The following is a 21,499-nucleotide window of genomic DNA, read 5'->3' on the forward strand; positions in this document are numbered from 1 at the left end:
ACAGTTTTTATAAGAATGATGTCATAGCTCTTAAATTTTTTTTCTTGCATGCATTTACCATTGTTTCAAAGGGAGGAAATGAGGTCCTCTTCAGATCTCATAAGAATATTGTTTTTACTGAGTCATTGGCTCACAGAAGCTTGTGTTTCTTCCTCAGATGCGGGAAATAAGATCCCAGTAATGCAGCTGGTAGGACAGTTGGGGCAAAGGGGGATGACCACATTAGTGATCTTACTTGTCGGGTTCTTTTCTGTTTTCAAGTATGCTGTTTATATTGTCTGTGGCCATTAGTTATGTGGTCCAGCAGATCAGAATGAGCTAAATTGGGGTACAGATATGACGATGAAGTTATTTTGTCTTGGCCAGCAAGGGCCGACCTGGCCACTGTCCCAAGCATTTTGTCATCTTTAATTTACTTTAAAAGGCCATGGCAGTCACTGCCTGCACTTGCGTATCAGCCCCAACCCTGAGTTGACCTGACCAGTAAATGAGAGATGAACTGTTCCCAGGACTCAGGGCATTCCGAGTCTTGTTGTTCTGTGGGTTGAGAGAGTTAGTATCTTCTTTTTTAAAATCTTTACCCATTCTTCGAGGCGCAGCTCCAGTCTAACCACCTCCATTGATCATTCCGTGACTGCCCTAGCTCACCACTATCTACCTTTCCTCTTCTGTAGTATTTCCTCTCTACCACGCATTTGACACTTAGCAAATTTGCATTGTTAATACATAGATAAACCTTAACTCCACACGTAAGTTATAAGTATCTCACCCATCCATCACCCAGCTATTTCTTGTAAGGCGCTCAAAAAAATTGAGGGTTTTCCCAGTTCAAAAATTGCCGTCTTTTGGTTTTGTATCTCCTTCATTTCTGAATATGTTCTCCCCCTGCCCAGCAAGCTCTCCCTCATGACAAGGAAGCTTTTTTAAAAAGCAGATTAGCAAACCAAGACTTCAGGTCTGATAGTTTATATGCTGTTCCACACCCATGGTTCTCACTTCTACAAGCAAAAGAGGGAGTTGTGTTTCCTTTTGTTTTTCTTTTGAGCCATACTTACTCGTTGAAATTACAGGGCTCAGGGTTTTTTTTTTTTTTTTGGTGGTGGTTCTTTCTGTTTACGTTGTTGTCATTGTATATATTGTTTTTCTGGTTTTGCTTGCTTTACTTGGTTATCCATTTAGATGATGAGCCTTCTCAGGCTTCTGAATTCATAGTCACTGTTTCTTAGAGCACATTAATATTCCCTTACATTCTTGCACCACAATAGGCATTTACTTTTTCCACTTCTTTGCTACCACAAAAAAAAATTACTCTGAATAGTTTGGTGTTTATGAGACCTTTATTTGACCTCCTTGGGGGAGGTATGTGCCTATCAGTGGGATCTCTGGGTCAGAGATTACGTACTTTTGTCATCTTTTTCACATAATTCCAAATTGCTTTTCAGATTGGTTTACTAATTCACAATTCTGTCAAGAGATAGCTGTGCCTATCTTCTATACTTCTCCAGTATACTCAAATTAAAATGTGGTTAATTAAGAATAAGCTTCTTAATTCCTCTTTCTGAGTTCCAAAAGCATCACCATTACTATTGTTGTTGTATAATAGCCTAGTTGTAAAGCTCTCTCAATTGGTTACTTCAAAAAACATGGCAACTCGAGTTAGTTTTCTCCATATTGTATTTGCTTGAGGAGTCAGTCCACGAACCAAGGGCCCATAAAATCCCCGAGGGGAAAATACTTGAAGTTGAAATTATGTGTAGCGGGGGTAGACTTTCCCACAGAAACAATGGAGTGTCTTAAAAGTATGCTTGCTTAAAAAAAAAAAAGTATGCTTGTTCAAGGAACTGATTGTCCTGAGCAGTATGTATGCAGTATTCTAAAGCACATTATAAATTACTTAAACAGGGCAGTGGAATACTGAATTATATCTAATATCATGGAATCTGAGTTTCAAGAGACCTCAGGTCATCTCATACCTAACTTCGATCTCCCCCTTTTATGATGTCCTCAACTTCTCTTTGAAGACCTCTAGTGATTCAGAACTCACTGTCTTTTGAGGCACCGAATTCCACTTTGAAAGCTCTTTAAGTGTTGGGAAATTTTTTTCCTTTTCCACATCCTGCACAGTTGTCATTTGCATTGCTGTTGGGTTTTTTTTTTTAAACAAATGTAAAATTTTACCTTTCTCGCTTTTGAATTTCCTTCTAGTAGATTCAGACCATTTTTAGCCTAATAAGATCTTTTAGAATCTAGATTTTTATTTAGCATGTTACTTATCCTTCCCAGCTTTGTCATTATCCAAAAATATGATGAACATGCTCTCTTTTCCTCTATTTAGTTCGTTGATTAAAAAGGTTGAACAGCATGAGGCCAAGGACAGATCCAAAGGGGACTCCGCTTGAGACTGACCCCAGTCCTGTCACCAGTCTTTGGGACCCACATTCCCTTAATTACCCTGGCCGCTGGCCGGGGCCTTCTCCTGGTCACCCTGCCAGTCTGGTAACCCTGTCCAGAAGTCAGATAAAGACATTCAGTTTGCCATCCCTGGTTATGTCCAGACTGGCTCTCATTGGTCACTGTTTGCCTTCCCAAACACTCACAAACTGACCCTTTAATAATACACTCCAAGACTTTGATGGGAATAGAAGCAAATAGAAAATCTTGAGACTGGGCCTTTTCTCCGTCCCTCCCTCTCCCTGTCCCCACCCTTGCCTGGCAGGCAGGCAGTGCTCAAGGGAGCGCCGTTCTTCCCTGGTGGCATCTTGCCCCAAACGCTTTTGGAACTCCTCTTTTGAAATTACCTTTGGGGCCAGTGTACCAACTACACAGAGAAACCAGTCTATTGTAAGGTCATAGGATTTAGGGTTGATAGGAACTGGAAAGATGATCTAGATGCCTGCCCTTTCTCTCTCTCTCTCTCTCTCTCTCTCTCTCTCTCTTTCTCTCTCTCTCTCTCTCTCTCTTTCTCTCTCTTTTGGTGAGGCAACTGGGGTTAAGTGACTTTCCCAGGGTCACACGGCTAGTGAGTGTTAAGTGTCTGAGGCTGGATTTGAACTCAGGTCCTCCTGACTCCAAGGCTGGAGCTCTATCCATTGCGCCACCTAGCTGTCCCTCGCCCTTTCTCTAAATGAGGAAAGTGAGCCCCTGGGAGGTGAAATCTCTTGTCTGGAGCCATACAAGTACTAACTTGGAGAGCTAGGATTTGAACCCAAGTCTTTGGACTCCAGATCTGTTTTCCAGCATCTCACACTCTAATCACACACTGTTCTCTCTCACTCTGCTTCTTGCCTCTGCTGTTCTCTCTATACCAAGCTTCTTCTCACTCAGACTTAGGTTTAGTGGATTGGCTGGAATTTCTGTCAGTACTTCCTGTGATGTTTGATGTGTGACCCTCAGCAAAGCTCCTTCTCGTGCTTATTAGGATCCGTCGAGGTAATTTGTGTCTGTGAAAGCACTTTGAAAACCTGAAAATTCGTTCAGTTTTAAGTAGTGATTAGAATCATGAGCAGACATTTTGTTAAGCTCCCAGCTAGCTGTGTGTGAGACTTTCAGTCGTGTCTGACCGTTCCTGACTCCACTTGGGGTTTTCTCAGCAAAGACACTAGAGAGGTTTGCCATTTTTTTTCAGACTCATTTTACAGATGAGGAAACTGAGGCAAACAGGGTGAAGTAACTTGCCCATAGTCACACAGCTAATAAGTGTCTGAGGGCAGATTTGAACTCAGGAAGATGTGTCTTCCTGACTCCAGGCTCAGTGCTTGTCCACTGGGCTATCTAGCTGCCCGGATAAATAAATACAAGAGAATTTGAGGAGGAGGAACCCTATAATCACTGGGGTTTATCACCGTCTTTAAGGAGGTGGTACCAGAACTGTGTCTTGAAGAAGAGAAAAATTCTGAAAGGTGGAGACTGGTAGAAGTAAATTCAGGGTGCGGCAGGTCAGCCTGGACAAGCGAATGGGGCTGGAGCAGGAGCAGGCGTGTGAAGGGAAGGATCGTGACAGTGCTGCAGCTGCTTCTTAGTGTGGGCACTCTGTATCCCCTGCAGAGTTAATGCAGACTGAAGTGCATCATGTCAGAACCCTGAAGATCATGTTGAAAGTCTATTCAAAAGCGCTGAAGGAAGAGATGCAGTTCAGTAGCAGAGTCCTCAACCGCATCTTCCCGTGTGTGGATGACTTGCTGGAGATGCACGGGCAGTTCTTACACCGCTTAAAGGAGCGACGCAGAGAATCCTTGGCAGAAGGGAGTGATCAGAATTATGTGATCCAGAAAATTGGAGACCTCTTGGTGCAACAGGTGGGAACTATAATAATTGGGGGAAATTAGCGTACAGTAGGCATTCCAGCTTCTTTGATCAGTAGCATGGCTTGTGGTCTGGGACCATAGAGAACTAGAGTATGCCCATATGAGGGGGCTGTCTTGGTATTTGGCTTCTGGGAGGATCTGTTCCCAGCTGGCACGTATGCTTTGGGTCACTTCTAAAATGACAAGCAGAAATTCCTGAGGAGACTAGCAAATCTCTCTCTTGATGCCAGAGTTCTTTCTTGAATCAGTTTGTAAACTAAGTGTTATTTTGTACTCTTAATAAGAAGAATGCTTATTACAGCAGTCCTTGTTTCTTTTTCTGTTTTTCTCACATTTTCTGGATTGCTCTGGCTTATAGGTTATCAAGTTATCGTTTCCTTCTGCGGCCTATTAAAGCCCTTATTTTACCTCCAGGGTTTCCCTTTTCTTTTTAGAGGAGAAACAGACATTGGAAGTAAATTAGATGGTCTGTTTGAAGCTTGATGAAGTTGATTCAGATAGACTCTGGTGGTTGCAGACAGCCTTCCCATGATTTGTTTTCTCTCTCCTATATTAGTTTTCAGGTGAAAATGGAGAAAGAATGAAAGAAAAATATGGCATCTTTTGTTGTGGTCACAACGAAGCCGTCAGTCACTATAAGGAACTGCTCCAGCAAAACAAGAAATTCCAAAACATGATAAAGGTAAAAAGTAAGAGCCTTGTGGCTGTAAGTTTTGAGAACTTGGCTCCCTCCTGTGTTCCCTGATGCTTTTGTTTGTGAGCGGGAGAGTCATAAATGCGTTGCAAGAATATTTATTTTTAAAAGTACAACATTCTAGTTTGATCCAGAAGGAACTAAACTGAACAGGAAGGGAAGGGAGAGGGTGCCTGGAGGTCATGTACCAGTCTGATAAGCAGTGCTATGCGCCACCTCACACTGGAGAACCAGAAAAATGTCTAAGAGAAATATTTTGACCAAATAGCAAAAAAAGCTAATATGTAAATGTTATCACTGGGCTGGTCAAGGCCCAGCGGGTCAAAGCCACATTCTCAGTTATTTTCTGAATCAATGACTTTGGAGTCTTGCTGGTATGTCTTTTTTTTTGAAACATAGCTTTGTAAGCACGAAAGGATAATTGGCAATATGCTCCAAAGAATAGAACTTGTTTTTCTTCCCCTCCCATCGACAGGGAAGGGCTGGCTTCCAACCAGGCTTGATGCATAAACCTCTATCCTCCCTGGGAGGTGCACCCTGCCTTATTTTTTCGTTCAGTTTTTATAAGTTGAGAATTGTGTTTCCAAAAGCACAGGCAGTCTGATGCCCTATAACTCAAGAGTCAGAAAGCCAGGTATTTCTGATCAGAAAATGGAGACGTAGAAAGCAGATTGACCTGTTAGTGGGCCTGTGTAGAGGGCTGAATTTTAGTTGCTCAAGAGTTAATGTTTGTAAGCTTTGGCTTTTTCTTTCCATAGAAAATTGGCAACTTCTCCATTGTGAGGCGGCTTGGTGTTCAGGAGTGCATTCTTCTCGTTACTCAGCGCATTACCAAGTACCCGGTGCTGGTGGAGCGCATCATTCAGAATACTGAAGGTACCGGCTTTTCTGACCCTCTCTGTGGGCATTATAGTGCTGCTTGATAAATAACATACTGTGGATTGTTTAACTTTTGTCCCACATACCGTCTTCCTAATGTGCTCTAAATACGATCCTCTTTTTGCCTTTGAAAACTAAAACTCCCTATGGAATTTCCCTTGGCCCTGAGCCATGAAGGGTATTTTGGGGTCACTTTAGCTGCATTTATTTTGATGCATTAAAAACAAGAATTCTGCATTGGCACAAATGGTAGTTCTTTGTTTCAGGGAGCCCTATGAGAATTTTAAATTTGTGGAGGGTCCTTGGGGTGCTGTACTGGTGGTGCATAGCTTGGGGTGAGACCATCATTTTTTGTGTTTGCTGTGCTTTAAAAAAAAAAAAAACAGAACTAACTCTGCTGTCCATGGCAGCTGGTACTGAAGATTATGAAGACTTGAACCAGGCTCTCGGCCTAATAAAAGACATCATCACACAAGTTGATGCCAAAGTGAATGAATGTGAGAAGGGGCAGCGTCTCAAAGAGATTGTTGGCAAGATGGACCTCAAGTCCTCTGGCAAGCTCAAAAATGGGCTGACCTTCCGGAAGGAGGGTATGCTCCATAGGCAGCTCCATCTTGATGGAATGCTGTGCTGGAAAACTGCATCAGGGCGTCTGAAAGGTAAACAAGGGAAAGGAGGTGGTGGGTGTCGCTCTGGTTTGCCAAATACGTTTGTGACCAGCCATGCACCTGGAGTAAAGTAGGTCAGTTAGCAAGCATTTATTAAGTGCTTTCTGTGTGCCAGACACTGTGCCGAGCACTGGGGTACAAAGAAAGGCACCTGGAGGTTTGTTGTTTATTTAAGCCAGATTTAGAACATTGTGGTTCTTAAGTATGATAATGAGTTAACTGTACAGATCATTTCTTTTCCTGATTTGCTAGTCTGGGAAATATATTTAAGCTAATCATAGCGTGTTCAGGTCTTCTGTGAGTGCTTCATGAGCTCTCTTCCATGAAAACACATTATTTTGAGAGACTCATGGTTTGCAGTCAAGGAAATAAACATCAACCTGTTTTTTGCCCACAAAAGATCAGAGCAGAAAGCAAGGCTGTCTTTAAAAAGCTGTGCTGTTCAGATTTTTGCATTTCAGGCCCAGCTTCAAAGCAGCTCCTTTCTTCCCGTACCCACAGCTGGATGTCCATGTCCTTGGTGTTACTGTGGCCCAGCCACATGGATCTGCTCCTTTTGGAACATGTTACATGCTGTGCAGAGATTTTCCTTGTCAAATTTGTACAAGAATGTATGCCTTCAGAGAGGGACTCTATATAGCTCATTCATTGGCTTATTGCTGAGTTTGCTAGCCGTTGAAATGGGAAAGCAACATGCTTCCTTTTTTTCTAATGCAAAGATGAGGGAAGGCCAAGAACTTAAATACACACCAAGGGGCTTCTTAGATGCCAGAGAGCAAAATTATTGTACTTCACAGTCTGTCCTCAGGCTGCATGTGAACTGTCTGAGGAACTCGTAGGACCCTGGAGATCATCTCATTCAATCCCCTCACTTTACAAATGAGGAAACTGAGTCCCAGAGTTGTGAAGTGACTTGCCTGAGGTGGCGTGGGGAGCAAGCGCAATCCTCTGTCTCCGATGCTTCTTAGTTGTCTGCTTACAGCATTTCATGTTCTTACTTTGCTTTCTTCCTAGAAGTCCTTGCTGTCCTGTTGACTGATGTACTTTTGCTGCTACAAGAAAAGGACCAAAAATATGTCTTTGCATCTGTGGTATGTACTCTATTACTCTTCCTCTCTGTAATTGACACTTAACCCAGCCCTTCATTGACAGTTCCTGAGGTCGAGGCCCTCCAGGGGCTGCATAGTTTTCATCTGTACTGCTGCCCAGCTTGCAGATGTTTGTAAACAAGTATCAGAGCATCGATGCTGGTCGTTCTCTACTGGTGGCAAATGAGAAGGCAGTTTAGTGAGCTTGCCAGTGGGTTGGTCAAGAGGAGAAGGACAGTCAAGTGATGGGTACATGGATGCAGGCAGACATTTCACTACCTTACAGTAGAGATGCCAAGATATTTTGTAGTGCCAACAGAGAATCCCTAGACTTTTGAAATCTTTTCCTAGTCCTGCCTCTGAATGACACACCCAGAGTCCCACTGAAACCTGACTGTGTCTTTGGAATGTAAGTTGTGATGTCTGAGGCCAGAGAGTCCAGGGGTATCGTTGGGTGAAGCTGGATAGGTATTCGTGCCATGGGTCGTTGGAGAATGCTGCACAGGATGGCCTATGTTGGGTAACTTGTGAAGGCAGGAGAAGTGACAGCTTCATACACCACAGAACCTCCTGCCTTCAAATTGGTCCTTACGAATACAAGCTGGATTTTCTTTTCTGGAGGAGGGGTTTGCAGCTTTTCTTCATTCTCTAGCATAATTACAAACCCAAGGGTAAGGTTGGAATCCCATATCCTCTACTGAAGTGATCTCTAAAGCTTCTTAAAAGTATAGGTTTGAGAAGGAAGAGAGAGAAGCAGCATAAATATTTGAGAGAGGAATAGCAGTGGTCCATCAGCCCTAAGCTACAGTAACACACAAATCAGTGGTGCCCAGAGCAGCAAGTTCTGATAAGGGCTTTGCTTTGGAAGTGTGGAAGGAACAAGATTGGGAAGAAAGGATAAAGCTTGGTCACCTGCACAGATTTCTGGCCCACTGAGTTTTTGCAGAGAAAAGCCTAGCATGCCACTGTGCACTAAGGAGCTCTGTTGTGGGAAGGCACAACTTTGTGGTTGCCATGTTTGTGTGCACTTACTGGTAGCTCCAAGATAGGAATTGGAAGCCTGACTGTTATTGATGAGTAGTTTTGTCTGGGAACCTCTGGGGCTTGCCTGGTTTTGTATGATAAAGCTCCTCTGGTCTGTATTCAGGGCAACACAAGGAGAAAGGCAGTTTTTAAAGCAAAGGTCTTTCACTGGTGAGGTTAGCAAGGGGGGCTTTTTGCCTACAAAAGGACTCGAGTTGTTCAGAGGCTCTTGGATGCTAATGGATGAGATTAAAGATGAACTGGTTAGTGTAATCTTGTATAACAAATTGTATGCTAAGGGTGAGTTTATACACATTGAGAAAACTGTACTCCTATGCATTTGATTTTGAAGTGCATTTTATTTTATTGATTTTTAATAGTATTTTGTTTATTCCCAATTATATGACAAGATAATTTTTAGCATTCATTTTTACAAGATTTTGAATTCCACATTTTTCTCCCTTCCCTCCCTCTTCCAAAAATGGTGGGCAGTTTGATGTCGGTTATATGTGTACTGTCACATAAAACATATTTCCATATTAGTCATGGTTGTGAAAGAAGAAACAGATCAAAAGGGGGAAAAGAGTAAAGGAAGTAAGAGAAATATGTTTAAATCTTCAGAGTCCATTAGTTCTTTGCCTGGAGGTGGATAGCATTTTCCTTTGTGAGACCTTTGTACTTGTCTTGGATCATTGTGCTGCCGAGAAGAGCTGAGTTATTCATAATTGATCATCACACAGTGTTGCTAATACTGTGTACATTGTTTTCCTGGTTCTTCTCCTTTCACTTTGCATCAATTTGTGCAGATCTCTCCAGGATTTTCTGAAATCTGCTTTTCATTGTTTCTTATTGCACAATAGCATTCCAGTACATTCATATACCACAGCTTGTTCAGCCATTTCCCAATTGATGGGCAGCATCCCCTCAATTTCCAGTATTTTGCCACCATGAAAAGGGCTGCTCTGAATATTGTTGCACATGTAGGTCCTTTTCCCTTTTTTATGATCTCTTTGGGATACAGACCTAGTAGTGATATTGCTAGATCAAAGGGTATGCACAATTTGGTTGTCCTTTGGGCATAGTTCCAAATTGTTCTCCAGAATGGTTGGGTCAGTTCACATATCCTCTCCAGCATTTATCATTTTCCTTTTTTGTCATATTAGCCAATATGATAGGTGTGAGGTGGTACCTCAGAGTTGTTTTAGTGTGCATTTCTCTAATCAAAAATGATTTAGCACATTTCTTCATACGCCTATAAATAGCTTCGATTTTGACCATTTAACAGTTGGGGAATGGCTAGTATTCTTATAAATTTGACTCAGTTCTCTATATATTTGAGAAATGTGGCCTTTATCAGAGATGGTTGCTGGAAAGCTCATTTCCCAGCTTTCTGTTTTCCTTCTAATCTTGATTGCATTGGTTTTGTTTGTTGTACAAAAGCTTTTTATTTTAATGTAATCAAAATTATCTGTTTTATGTTTCATAATGCCCTTTCTCTTGTTTGGTCATTAATTGTCCCTTCCCCATACATCTGACAGGTATTCCTTGTTCTTCTAATTTGCTTATGGTGTCACCCTTTATGTCTAAATCGGTCTAAAGCCATTTTGACTTTCTCTTAGTATACAGTGTGAGATGTTGCTCTATACCTAGTTTGTGTCCTGTTGTTTTCCAGTTTTCCCAGTAGTTTTTGTCAAATAGTGAGTTCTCATCCCAAAGGCTGGGGTCTTTGGATTTATCAAATACTAGTCATTGGACTAGTTATAGACTACTTACTGTGTCTTGTGTAATCTGTTCCACTGATCTTCTACTCTTACTTAGCCAGTACCAGATAGTTTTGATAATTACTGCTTTATAATATAGTTTGAGATCTGGTGTTGCTGGGCTACCTTCCTTTGATTTTTTTTAAATTAATTCCCTTGATATTCTTGACCCTTTGTTCTTCCAGATGAATTTTTTATTTTGTCTAGCTCTATCAAATAATTTTGTGATAGTTTTATTGGTACAGCACTGAATAAGTAAATTAGTTTAGGTAGAACTGTCATGTTATTATATTGTCTCATCCTACCCATGAGTGATTGATGTTTTCCCAACTCTTTAGCTTTGACTTTATTTGTATGAAAAGTGTTTTGTAATTTTGTTCATATCGTTCCTGGGTTTGTCTTGGCAGGTAGACTTCCAAGTATTTTAATTATTTTAAATAGAATTTCTCTTTCTGTCTTGCTGCTGGGCTTTGTTGGTCATATAAAGATAAGCTGATGATTTATGTGGGTTTATCTTATATCCTGCAACTTTGCTAAAGTTGTTAGTTATTTCCAGTAGTTTTTTAGTTGAGATAGAGTTCTCCAAGTATACCATCATATTGTCTGCAAAGGGTGATAGTTTTGTTTTTTCATTGCCTATTCTAATTCCCTCAATGTCTTTTTCTCTTATTGCTAGATCTACCATTTCTAGTACTATACTAACAGTGGTGATAATGGGCATCCTTGCTTCACCCCTGATCTTATTGGGAAGGCTTCTAGCTTATCCCCATTATAGATAATGCTTGCTGATGGCTTTAGATAGATACTGCTTATCATTTTTTAAAAAAATTTTATTAATTGATTTTGATTTATCAACAATCACTTCCATATGCTTTTGAGGTGAGAATTTTTCTCCCCCTTCCTCCCCCCCACCCTGATATAGGCTTTCCATTTACATTTACATTAAACATATTTTCACATTAGTGAAGTTGTAAGTAAAAATTAAAACCAATAGGAGGAACTATCAGAAAGATGAAACAGAACTCAACAGAAGGTAAAAATAAGTGATAGCGATTCGATTTCCATAGTTTGGGCAGCATTTTCCATCCCGAGGCCTCTGGAGATGTCTTATATCCTTGTAATGCTGAGAAGGGTTCAGTTTAACAATATTAGTCATCGCATAACGTGGCTGTTGTTGTGTACAAAGTCCTCTTGGATCTGCTCACTTCACTTAGCATGAGACCATATAAGTCTTTCCAGGTTTTTCTGAAGTCAGCCAGTTCATCATTTCTTATAGCACAATAATACTGCTTATCATTTTAAGGAACATCCCCTTTATTCCTGTGTTCTCTGTTGTATTTTATGTATTTTGTCTAAAGCTTTTTCATCATCTATTGAGATAATCACATGATTTCTGTTGGTTTTATTACTGATATGGTCAGTTGAATTGATAGTTTTCCTAATATTGAAGCAGCCCTGCATTGCTGGTATAAATCCTATCTGGTCATAGTGTATATTCTTTGTGGTATATTGCTCTAATTGCCTTTTTGTTCAAACTTTTTGCATCTATTCATTAGAAATTGGTTTTTAATTTTCTTTCTCTGTTGTAGCTCTTCCTAATTTAAGTGTGAGCACCACATTTGTGTCATAAAAGGAGTTTGGTAGGACTCCTTCACCTGTTTTTCCAAGTAGTTTATATAGTATTGTAATTAGTTCTTTAAATGTTTGGTCAATTTCACTTGTGAACCCATTTGGCCCTTGGGGTTTTTTTTCTTAAGGTGTTCATTAATGGCTTGTTCAGTTTCTTTTTCTGAGTTGGGGTTATTTATATTTCGTGATCTGTTAATCTGGGTAATTTGTATTTTCGTAAATATTCATTGATTTTGTTTGGATTGTCAGATTTATTGGCATATAATTGGGCAAAATATTTCCTAATGATTGTTTTAATTTCTTCATTGGTGGTGATTTTACCTTTTCATTTTTGATACAGGATTATTTGGTTTTCTTTTCTTTTCTTTTCTTTTTAATAAAATTAACCAGTGGTTTATTTAGCTTCCTGGTTTTTTCATAACACCAGCTCCTAGATTTATTTATTAGCTCAATAGTTTTTTTTATTTTCAATCTAATTAGCCTCATCTCTGATTTTCAGGATTTCTAATTGGGTGCTCAGTTGGGGATTTTTCACTTCGTTTTTCTAGTTTTTTTAGTTGCATGCCCAATTCATTGATCTGTTTTTCTATTTTGTTGATATAAGAATTTAGAAAAATAAATTTTCCCGTAAGTACTGCTTTAACTGCATGCCATAAATTTGGGTAGGTTGTTGAAGTACATTTTTAAAATGAGAGAAATGGTAACTTCTAACTAATATCAGTCTATCGGAAAAGCCTAAAAACAAAGTGAAGACAGTTTCGATGAGTTCAGGAGTTGCAATGCCTTTAGAATGTGAACAGTTTGGGTACTTTTTGCAGTACTTTTCTTTATTGCATTTTTCCATTTCCTCTTGAGCATGGAGAGTGCACAGCCATCAGATAGTGGTGCTGGAATCCTGTTTTAAAAGCTCTCTTGTTAGCAACATGTTAATTCAGGGGCCTGATTGTGGGGAGGGGCATTAGACCCACTCTTTCAGCTTGGAAAACAGTACAGGCCATTCCGCCTTTAATCTGAGACCATGGTAACCAAGAACCAGCTAGATGCTGAAAGATCAGGAAAGCTTACTTATTGAGCCCCCAATCCAGATGTAATTATCATAGCCCACCTACTGTTGCCCCTCCAGGTCCAAGGCTCATCGTTATTTCTGATCCCTTTTGGTGAGTGTTAGTTTGGCTCCAGAGAATTAGTTCCTGGTTGGTACTGCCCTTCTGAATAGCCCTGAAAGTCCTGGTTACTTGCTATGCAGATTGGGGGCAAAAGAGGGGGAGGCAGCAGGTAGACTTGGGTTTTGGTTTTTTCTGATTAAACTGGTGCCAATTACCTTTCTCAAAGATTCAAAGCAATTCCTACATCAAGAATTGTATCAGCTTCTATAGGTTATAGTCTAACTATGTAGTAAGTTTCCTGTTCAGTATGAACTGGCCTTTCCCACACCATCCTATTTCTACTTTAGTTCATATTTATCTAACGTGATTCTTCCAGTGGAGAAGCCCATTAAACCCCACCCTCGGTAGAAGTTAGAGAGCTGGCCTCATGGTCAGTGCTGCCTGGGGAGCCCTGTGTAAGGCACATGACCTCCTCATGAGCCAGGTCACTCTCCAGGACCAGAACGCTGCTGAAGGGCTGCCGTGGGGGTGGGGGGCAGGGGGCAGCTTTTCCTTACCTAGGGCCCTTGAAGGCCCAGGTCATCCTGGCTCTCTCAGACATGCTGTCTGGGCTTTAATCTTTGATTTAACCACATTGCTTCTTGAACACAGCCCAGAGAAGCAGGTAAGAAGGAAATGTGAGATCCTAGGTTGTAAGATGGCAGTGGCCACAGGCACCATCTAGGCCACCCTGCCTCATTGTGGACTCTGAGGTCCAGAGAAGTTAAATTCTTGCCCAAGGTCACACAGCAGATGTGGGAGGTAGTTTTGGGGAAAATATAATAAATTGGATTTTGGTCATACCTGGGATTGAGAGCTAGAAGAGACTTCTGTTTCTGGTAAGGAAGGAAAGTGCGAGTCAGAAGGGTGAAGTGATTTGCCCAGTGTTGTCATGCAGATAGTAAGGGTTGTAGCTGGGATTTGCACCCAACTCCTTTTGCTCTAAATCCTTGGCTTTCTTTTCTTTTTTCTTTTCTTTTGCTGCTTCTCCATTGAGGTTGAGTTTGTGATGCCAGCAAGAAGTTCATTTCCACAAACATTTATTAAATGCCTCCTTTGAGCAAGGCACCCATTTCCTAGATTGCTGGGGATACCAAGAAAACTAAAATGGTGTCTGATCTCCTGGAATTTCTCTTCTCTAGGGGCACTTGTAGGAGGGAGGAGAAAGAGAGAGCTAGGGGAGGAGGGGAGGGAGTGAGCTTTAGCTGGGAGGTGGAAGAGCCTGTGAGTGAGAGCCAGTGACCAACTTGTCTATAGTGGGAAAAGGGAAGAAGGGAAATGGTAGGAAGTGATCCTGGAAAGGCAGTAGTGTGGATCCCACTGGGTGAGGGCTTGGAGTGCCAGGTTGAGGAGTTTATTGTATACTCGAGGCACTAGCATCTCCTGCAGATTTTTGAGTGGGGGTTGTTGAATGGTGAGGCTTCTTTGACAACAGGGTGGAGGATGAGTAGAAATAGGGGACCCTTGAGGAGACCACCCCAGTGACCCAGGTGAGGGGTGATGGAGAGCCTGAACTGAGGTGGGAACTGGATAAATAAGGAGAAAGGGTGGGTGTAAGAAATGGAGTGAAATTGACCAGACTTGGCAGCCTATTAGACATAGGGGATGGGAGTGATTGAAGAGCTGAGGATTACTCTGAGGTTTCGAACCAGTGCAGATGGAAGACTGGTAGTTCTTTTGACAGAAATAGGGCCCTCACTGCAATAGGCATCTTTTTGTATTTCCTAATCAATTCTGTTTCCTCCCTCAGCTGAGATATTTAGCTGAAAAATTAATATTCAGCTGAAAATTTGAGGTCATTCCCAGAGAACTTTCTCTTTTCTCCTGTTCCTCATCTCACATCACTCAGATGGCCTTCTGCTACCATCTTAATCATTGTTTTTCACAGGAAGAGATGAAGAAGGGAAATAAGCCTTTATATAAGAGTCTACTATGGCCTATCATCCTCATTTTACACTTGAGGAAACTGAGGCAAGCAGGTTAAGTGACTTGCCAGAATCATATAGTGGTGTCTAAAGCCGAATTTGAACTCGGGTCTTCTTGACTCCAGGCCTGGTATTCTATCCATTGCACCACCTCGCTGACTAAGTGGCTCTTCTCCTTGTCACAGCAAACCTCTCTACTTAAACAAGTGACCCCCATCCCATTCTGTCTTCTCCAGACAATTGTCTCCTCCACACAGTTCTCACTCTCAGCTTATCTTCAACTGCTCCTTTTCTGCTGGCAGCTTTCCTGCCTCCTACAAACATGTCCATCCTCAGAAAATCTTCACTTGATCCATCCATCCATTCCTGCTAGCTCTTGACTTTTCTCTGTCTTCTCTTTCATGGCTGACTTTGAGAAAGCCCTCCACCATAGTTGCCTCCCCTTCCTCTCCTCTTACTTGATTCTTAACTCTGCTTCTTAACTTCTAGCCTCATCTTTCCACTGAAGCTGCTCTCTGCCATGTTGCTGATGATCTCTTAGTCATCAAATCCAGTGGCCTTTTCTCAGTCCTCTTTCTTGACTTTTCTGCAGCCTTTGATACTGTCCGTCACTGTCAATCATCTTCACCTCCTTTATATTCTTTGCTTTCCCCTAGTTCTTCTTCTGTCTGTCTGTTCCTCCCTCAGTCTTCTTTGCTAGATCTTCATCCAGGTCATGCCTCCTAACCATGGGTGTTAGGGCTCTGTCTTGGGCCCTCTGTACTGTTTCATTTGGTGATCTTATCAACTCCCCTGGATTAAATTATCACCTCTGTGCTGACACTTCTGGAATCTACTTATCCAGTCCTAACCTCACTGCTGATCTCCATACTCATGTCTCCAGCTGCCCGTGGGGATATCTCAGACTGGATGACTCATAGATACCTTAAACTTCACACTTCTGGGAATAGTGACCTGGGAGAGACCCTTGGTCTAGAAATTTACTGGGATGGTGGATGAGGCTTTGGGAGAGTATGAGGACACACCCCATCCAGGAACTACAGCAGTTGGTTTCCTCTTGGTTCCAAAACTGGATAGAGGTTGGAGTGATAAAGAAAGGGCCACCAATCTGGAGAGCAGAACTTCTAGGCTGAAGGCTGGAGTGGTAGAGTACAAGAGAGGAAGGAGTGAAGGGAAGCTTGGTAGTTTGGGGCTGATCTGAAGTAGTGATCTATGAGAGATAGTCACTAATCAGGAGAGGAATGGAAGCAACAATGTGAGCCGCTGTTTCTAAGTGTTTATCAGTCTCTTGATTTTTCCGTAATCTACATTAAGGATTGAGTTGAGCATGTTGGTGTTCTGTATGTTTTGTTAATTAAAAATTAAAAGTTTACTGGAGAGAATAAAAATTGTCAAATTGGCTTGTATTAGTGAGGCCCAGTTGAGAATAGATAACAAATTTGTAGTGGACCCAGTCAACACAGGGGCAAGTTTTGAGTGGCAGCAGAACAAGAGGGCAAGCAAAGGTTTTGAGAGTAAAGGCTGGTGTGTAGTTGAACTGGTTAACCATTGTGTCAGCACTCTTAAGGACTGGAAGCCACATTAAATATGGTTTAAGTGGAGGAAGGCAGAAGAGACTTTAATCGGGGTAGAGAATTTCGGCCTTAAGGATTGTGGAGGTCACAGGGATATTGGTAAGAGCTAACATGTTTCCATCTGTGTGGGTCACCGAGGTATAAAGGATGCAGGTCAGAGGAATGGGAGTGGAGGCTAGGCTTTTCATAAGGATATCAGTAGGTATGTTGAAGTCCCTGAGTGTGAGGGCAAGAGTTGGGGTGGAGAGAAGACGGAGCCAGACACTGGACTCCTTAAGAAAAGAAAAATAAACTGGAGCGTGGTAAGGGATGGCAACAAGGATCTGAACGGGGTGGAGAATGAGGGGTGGAGACAGACGGAGTGAATCTCAGAGGAGGAAAGGTGGCTGCTAAATTTAGCCAGCAGAGGGTAGGCCTAGGTCTGTAAGTGGGATTGAGGAGCAGAGTATTCCTACTTCTTGGGCCGTGCACAAAGTAACAAGTAGGTGTTGATAAATGTTCAACTGATTAACTTGGTAAGCATTTGGTGGATGGAATTGAACCTGATGCTTCCAAGTGATCAGAGGGGCTTGAGCAGAGGCTGCTGGCTTTGGTGGTGAGGTTCAGGGGAGTCAGGAGCACAGCTGCCTGATGGGAGGGCTCTGAGGATGAGCTTTCCTACAGACTGCTTCCCAGGGTCAGCAATGAAGGAGCAAGGAAACAGAGGCAGCTTGAGCGGGCGGCCAAACGCAGACAGCTAAAAACTGGTCCCAGTGGTTTCGAACACTTCTCGGACGACAGCGTGACATGGTGTTAACCAGCGAAAATGTCCCCGTTCCCATGACGTCAGCCTTCGTTGCTCTGCCGTCTCCTTGTCTGCACCAAGCCGGGGACTTTTTTTCTGTGAACTATTAGGTTTCTTTCTTGTGTTGAAAATGAACAGGGTCACCTTCCCCCTTGAAGTAAGCTGCTGCTGCTGCTGCTGGTAGGGAGAAGGAATATTCAGTTGTGTGAGAAGGTGAAGGCAAAAAAACTATACCTCCCCCCACCCCCATCTGGTTTTGTTTTTCAGGACTCAAAGCCACCTGTTATTTCATTACAAAAGCTAATTGTGAGGGAGGTAGCAAATGAGGAAAAAGCAATGTTTCTGATCAGTGCCTCGCTGCAAGGACCAGAAATGTATGAAATTTATACCTGCTCCAAAGAAGAGAGAAATTCATGGATGACCCAGATCCGCAGAGCTGTGGAAAGGTAAATAAAACTTTGGAAGGGTTTTCTTTCCCATTTGTGCATTTGCTCCCTTCGGAGTGAATATTTTACCTTCATGGCCAAAAGAAAGTTAACTGTCTTTTAGTTCTTGTAGCACCACCTAGAGATTGTTTCACGAAAAGCTAAACAGCCGATGTGGGTTCTGTAGCGCAGTGAGGAGAGTTAGTTTTCTGCCCTCTTCCACCCCTTTGTGAGGGGCTAGCCTGGGGGAGGAGGAGGGATTCCCTTGTCTCAGAAGAGCAGATCGCACTGTCCCCGGTAAGTTTGAGAAGAGCTGAGCAGTCTGTGTTTGACAATAGTTAAGCCTTTGAGATCCTAAAAAGGCTTCCTATTTTTCCAGCCAGATTGTAGAGCCTGTGCATTCATTGCTAGTTTTACCTACATAAAAGTCCAGAGGCCTGGGCGTCGATGGATTCCAGATTTCCGTATTCTAGATGGAGTGTTCTTCATGACAGCAACAAGTTGTTTGCAAACTTGATTTCCCTTTAAACTCATTTGTCTCCTTGCACTGCACTTCCTGTCCACTTTTACTCAGGGGCCCTTTCAATCCTATTATGTCGGCCCTGGCTTTTAGCTAGCTCTGGGCAGGCAAGTCTACTTTGTGTCCTAGAAAAACCTTGCTTCCTTAGAGCACTTTCTGAGTCCTGTTCCCTCTTTCTGGAATGCTTTTCCTTTTCTCTCTGCCAAATAGTTTCACCATTCTGTTAGAAACTCACCGCTTCTAGGAAGGCTTCCTTGGCTAACCCGTCCACATTTTCTCATTCCAGCAGTCCATCAGTGTTGCAGAGCCTTCAGATAAATGTTCGCTGACTTTTCTTTCTGTTGAGGGTGTTCTTGTGTACTTTGTGCTCTCCCCTTCTTAAGTTGTGAGCTCTCCGATGTTGAAGGTTGTGTATATGCTTTCCTTTTCAACTCACGCTTTGCGCAGATGGAGTCCTCCACAGATATCTGCTGGTTTGTTTCTTCCAGCTCCCTCTGTCTTTTTTTCCTAAGCTAGTGATGAACAAACAGGTTTCATTCAGTTAAAAAACTTCTTATCACCTGTCTCTGTTAGATGCCTCAGAAGAGCAGTGTCCCTTTTTAAGAAACCAGAGAATGATCCAGAGAAAAACACCAAGGCAAGTCACAGCAGTGTCCCTCCCTTCTTCCCTCAGTTGCCCCGATGGGGAGGAAGAGCCGTTCAGTGAGGCCGAAGAAGACAGAAAAATGGCTGAAGCCCGAGCTGTAAAATTAAAAGAATTCCAAGGTAAAGGGGCTGGGAGCAGATTCTACCAGGAGAGTCTGAACTGGGAGGGAGGCAGCTCTCACCCATGTCCTGAGACAGCTGCTGTCAGCCGAAAACCATTGGGGGGAGGGGGCAGTGCTATGCTTGTAGATCTAGACATTGCCTTGTTTTACCCTTGACCTAAGCTCTCGAAATCATTTGTGAATCAGTCATAAGTTTGTGGGTTTCGAGCTGGAAGAGCCCTTAGAAGACATCTAGTCCAGGCCCCTCATTTTATAGATGAGGAAGCTGAGTCATGGAGAAGTGAAGAGGCACAGGAAGTCTGTGGCAGAGGTCACTTTGAACCCAAATCTTCCGACTCTAAATCCAGTGCTGTCTAGAGTTGCCAACGGCTTGCAGTTTGGTTTCAATCCGGTATGTGAGGGGAAAAATGGAAATGATTGTCCTTTCCCAGGATCCTCCTCAGGCATCTTGTTGGGCAGGCAAGGAGAAAGAGGAGGGTTAGAGAAGCCAGGAATCAGAAGGGACAGGTGGAGGTCAGCTGAGAGCGGAGGTGGACCCTCATTACTTTGTAGCACCAAATGATCCACACTGACCAGACCAGTGTCCTTGGGCTGTGAGCGGCCTCTCTGGAGCTGGGCATCTTCTGCAGTGAGCTGGGGGAGCGGGCCCTGATCGAGGTGGAAGGGCCGTGCTCTGGGCGCCATAGTGGGGTCATCCTGGGGACTGGCCAGCAGAGCACATCAGGTGGGGGACGTCGGGGAGGGCGCGGTGCAAGGGCTGAAGCCACAGCTCCTGAACGCCTCCCAGCTAGGACGGCGTTGATAATACAGCTCGTTGGATATAGCCGTTTCTGCTTCATTGTCATCTGAAGGGATTCTTGAGATCTGTGTACTGCCCAGGGACCCTTTGCCTCTTGGGGAGGCGGCTCAGTGCAGTGTAAGGAGATAGAGTCAGGGGCCTGGGTTTGAGTCCAGCTTCAGATAGTTCAGTTACTCTGCCTCTAACCCCAGGCATGATAACACTTGGCAAAGTTATTGTGAATGGAGTGCTCTGTAAATCCTGCAGCAAGCTATAAGCATGCAAGTGGTTCTCACCGACCTAAATCGCAAGTGGGCTCTTTGGGCCTTCACCGTTATATGCTGTTGTCAGAGATGGATCTTTGACTGGCCTGTGGTAGCTCAGGTAACAGAACTGGACACAAGCTAAACTTTTGGAGCATCCTAAAGACTTTAAAAGAAGTGATGCTTTTTAAAATTTAAGGTATTCCAGCTCAGTCTCATGATTGTGTCTGAAACATTCTCTTGTCAGGAAAATCCAGTCCAGCCTAGGTGACTTTAATAGTGGCGCTTAATCATTTTGGCCCCAAACACCAGCAGCAATGAGAGGTTTCTGTTGTATAAATCATAAATCAACGTGGAAGAGACTGACACCCTTTTAACTGTACTCCTTTTCTTAGAGCGTTTAAGCAAGAAAGATGAGCTGATTGCTCAAAGTCTCAATGAGAAACAGCAGATTTCTTTGGAAATGTCTGAGATTAACAGCTTCGAAGATCTTCCTCCTGGTTCGCAGTCCAGATTCTTTTTCCGAGGGGAGAACCCTCAGAGAACTTGCAAGGCGATATGATTCTGAAGTCGGCAATATCTGAAGGTAGGTAGCAGAAGACCTTCCAGACGGTGGCCAGGGACACTCATGATTATGAAAATGTTCCTTAGAGCCATAGGATGTAGTGGTTGGCAAGGACTCATTGACCACCCAGTCCAACCCCTTCATTTTAGATTGGGGGTGGGGTGGTGCAAATTGGGGTTAAGTGACTTGCCCAGGGTCACACAGCTAGTAAGTGTCAAGTGTTTGGTCTGAGGCCAGATGTGAACTCAGGTCCTCCTGACTTCGGGGCCAATACTCTGTATCCACTGCACCACCTAGCTGCCCCTGAACCCCTTCATTTTACAGAAGGTGAAACTAAGGTACAGAGAAGAGGTCGGTGACTCACCTGAGGCACATATCTATGAGTATGTGGTTCTAGATCCAGAATATTGTAGACTGATATGCCAGGCTGCACGCATTGACTCATCCCACATTCATTGACCACCACTGTATGTATGAACCCCTGAGTTAAGGAGTGGAAGAGACCCACCTGGTCTGTCCTAGTGATAAATCAGGGCACAGTGCTGGACCTTGGGCGTGCTTTCACACGTGTGTTCATGGAGGAAGCTGCTATCTGTTTCTCCTTGGTGATGCTGAATGCACATTGCAGAAAATGAAACTTTCTTGCATTGATAGACCAAACCTCTTGCTTGTTGGCGCTGTGTTGAAGGCACATCCCTGGATCAGATT

General features: G+C 43.0%; 1 protein-coding gene across 1 annotated transcript; it reads left to right on the plus strand.

The window, feature by feature from the left end:
• The first annotated feature begins 4,010 nt into the window (after positions 1-4,010).
• On the plus strand, positions 4,011-20,788 carry LOC110204274 (rho guanine nucleotide exchange factor 18-like). The gene is made up of 8 exons (XM_020980524.2): positions 4,011-4,295; positions 4,861-4,986; positions 5,757-5,874; positions 6,288-6,536; positions 7,560-7,636; positions 17,741-17,919; positions 19,092-19,183; positions 20,622-20,788. Exons 1-8 carry the CDS (start codon positions 4,050-4,052, stop codon positions 20,786-20,788), a joined length of 1,254 nt encoding a protein of 417 aa, XP_020836183.2. The 5' UTR covers positions 4,011-4,049.
• Positions 20,789-21,499: the final 711 nt, after the last annotated feature.

Source organism: Phascolarctos cinereus, unplaced genomic scaffold (assembly GCF_003287225.1).
Source record: "Phascolarctos cinereus isolate Bilbo 61053 unplaced genomic scaffold, phaCin_HiC Scaffold_7;HRSCAF=346, whole genome shotgun sequence".
In the NCBI taxonomy this organism is placed as follows: Eukaryota; Metazoa; Chordata; class Mammalia; order Diprotodontia; family Phascolarctidae; genus Phascolarctos; species Phascolarctos cinereus.

Coding starts and splice junctions, on each gene's coding strand:
- LOC110204274 (XM_020980524.2), top strand. CDS start 4,050: ATGCAGACTGAAGTGCATCATGTCAGAACCCTGAAGATCATGTTGAAA. Junction 4,987..5,756: donor AATTCCAAAACATGATAAAG/GTAAAAAGTAAG, acceptor TTCTTTCCATAG/AAAATTGGCAACTTCTCCAT. Junction 5,875..6,287: donor CATCATTCAGAATACTGAAG/GTACCGGCTTTT, acceptor TGTCCATGGCAG/CTGGTACTGAAGATTATGAA.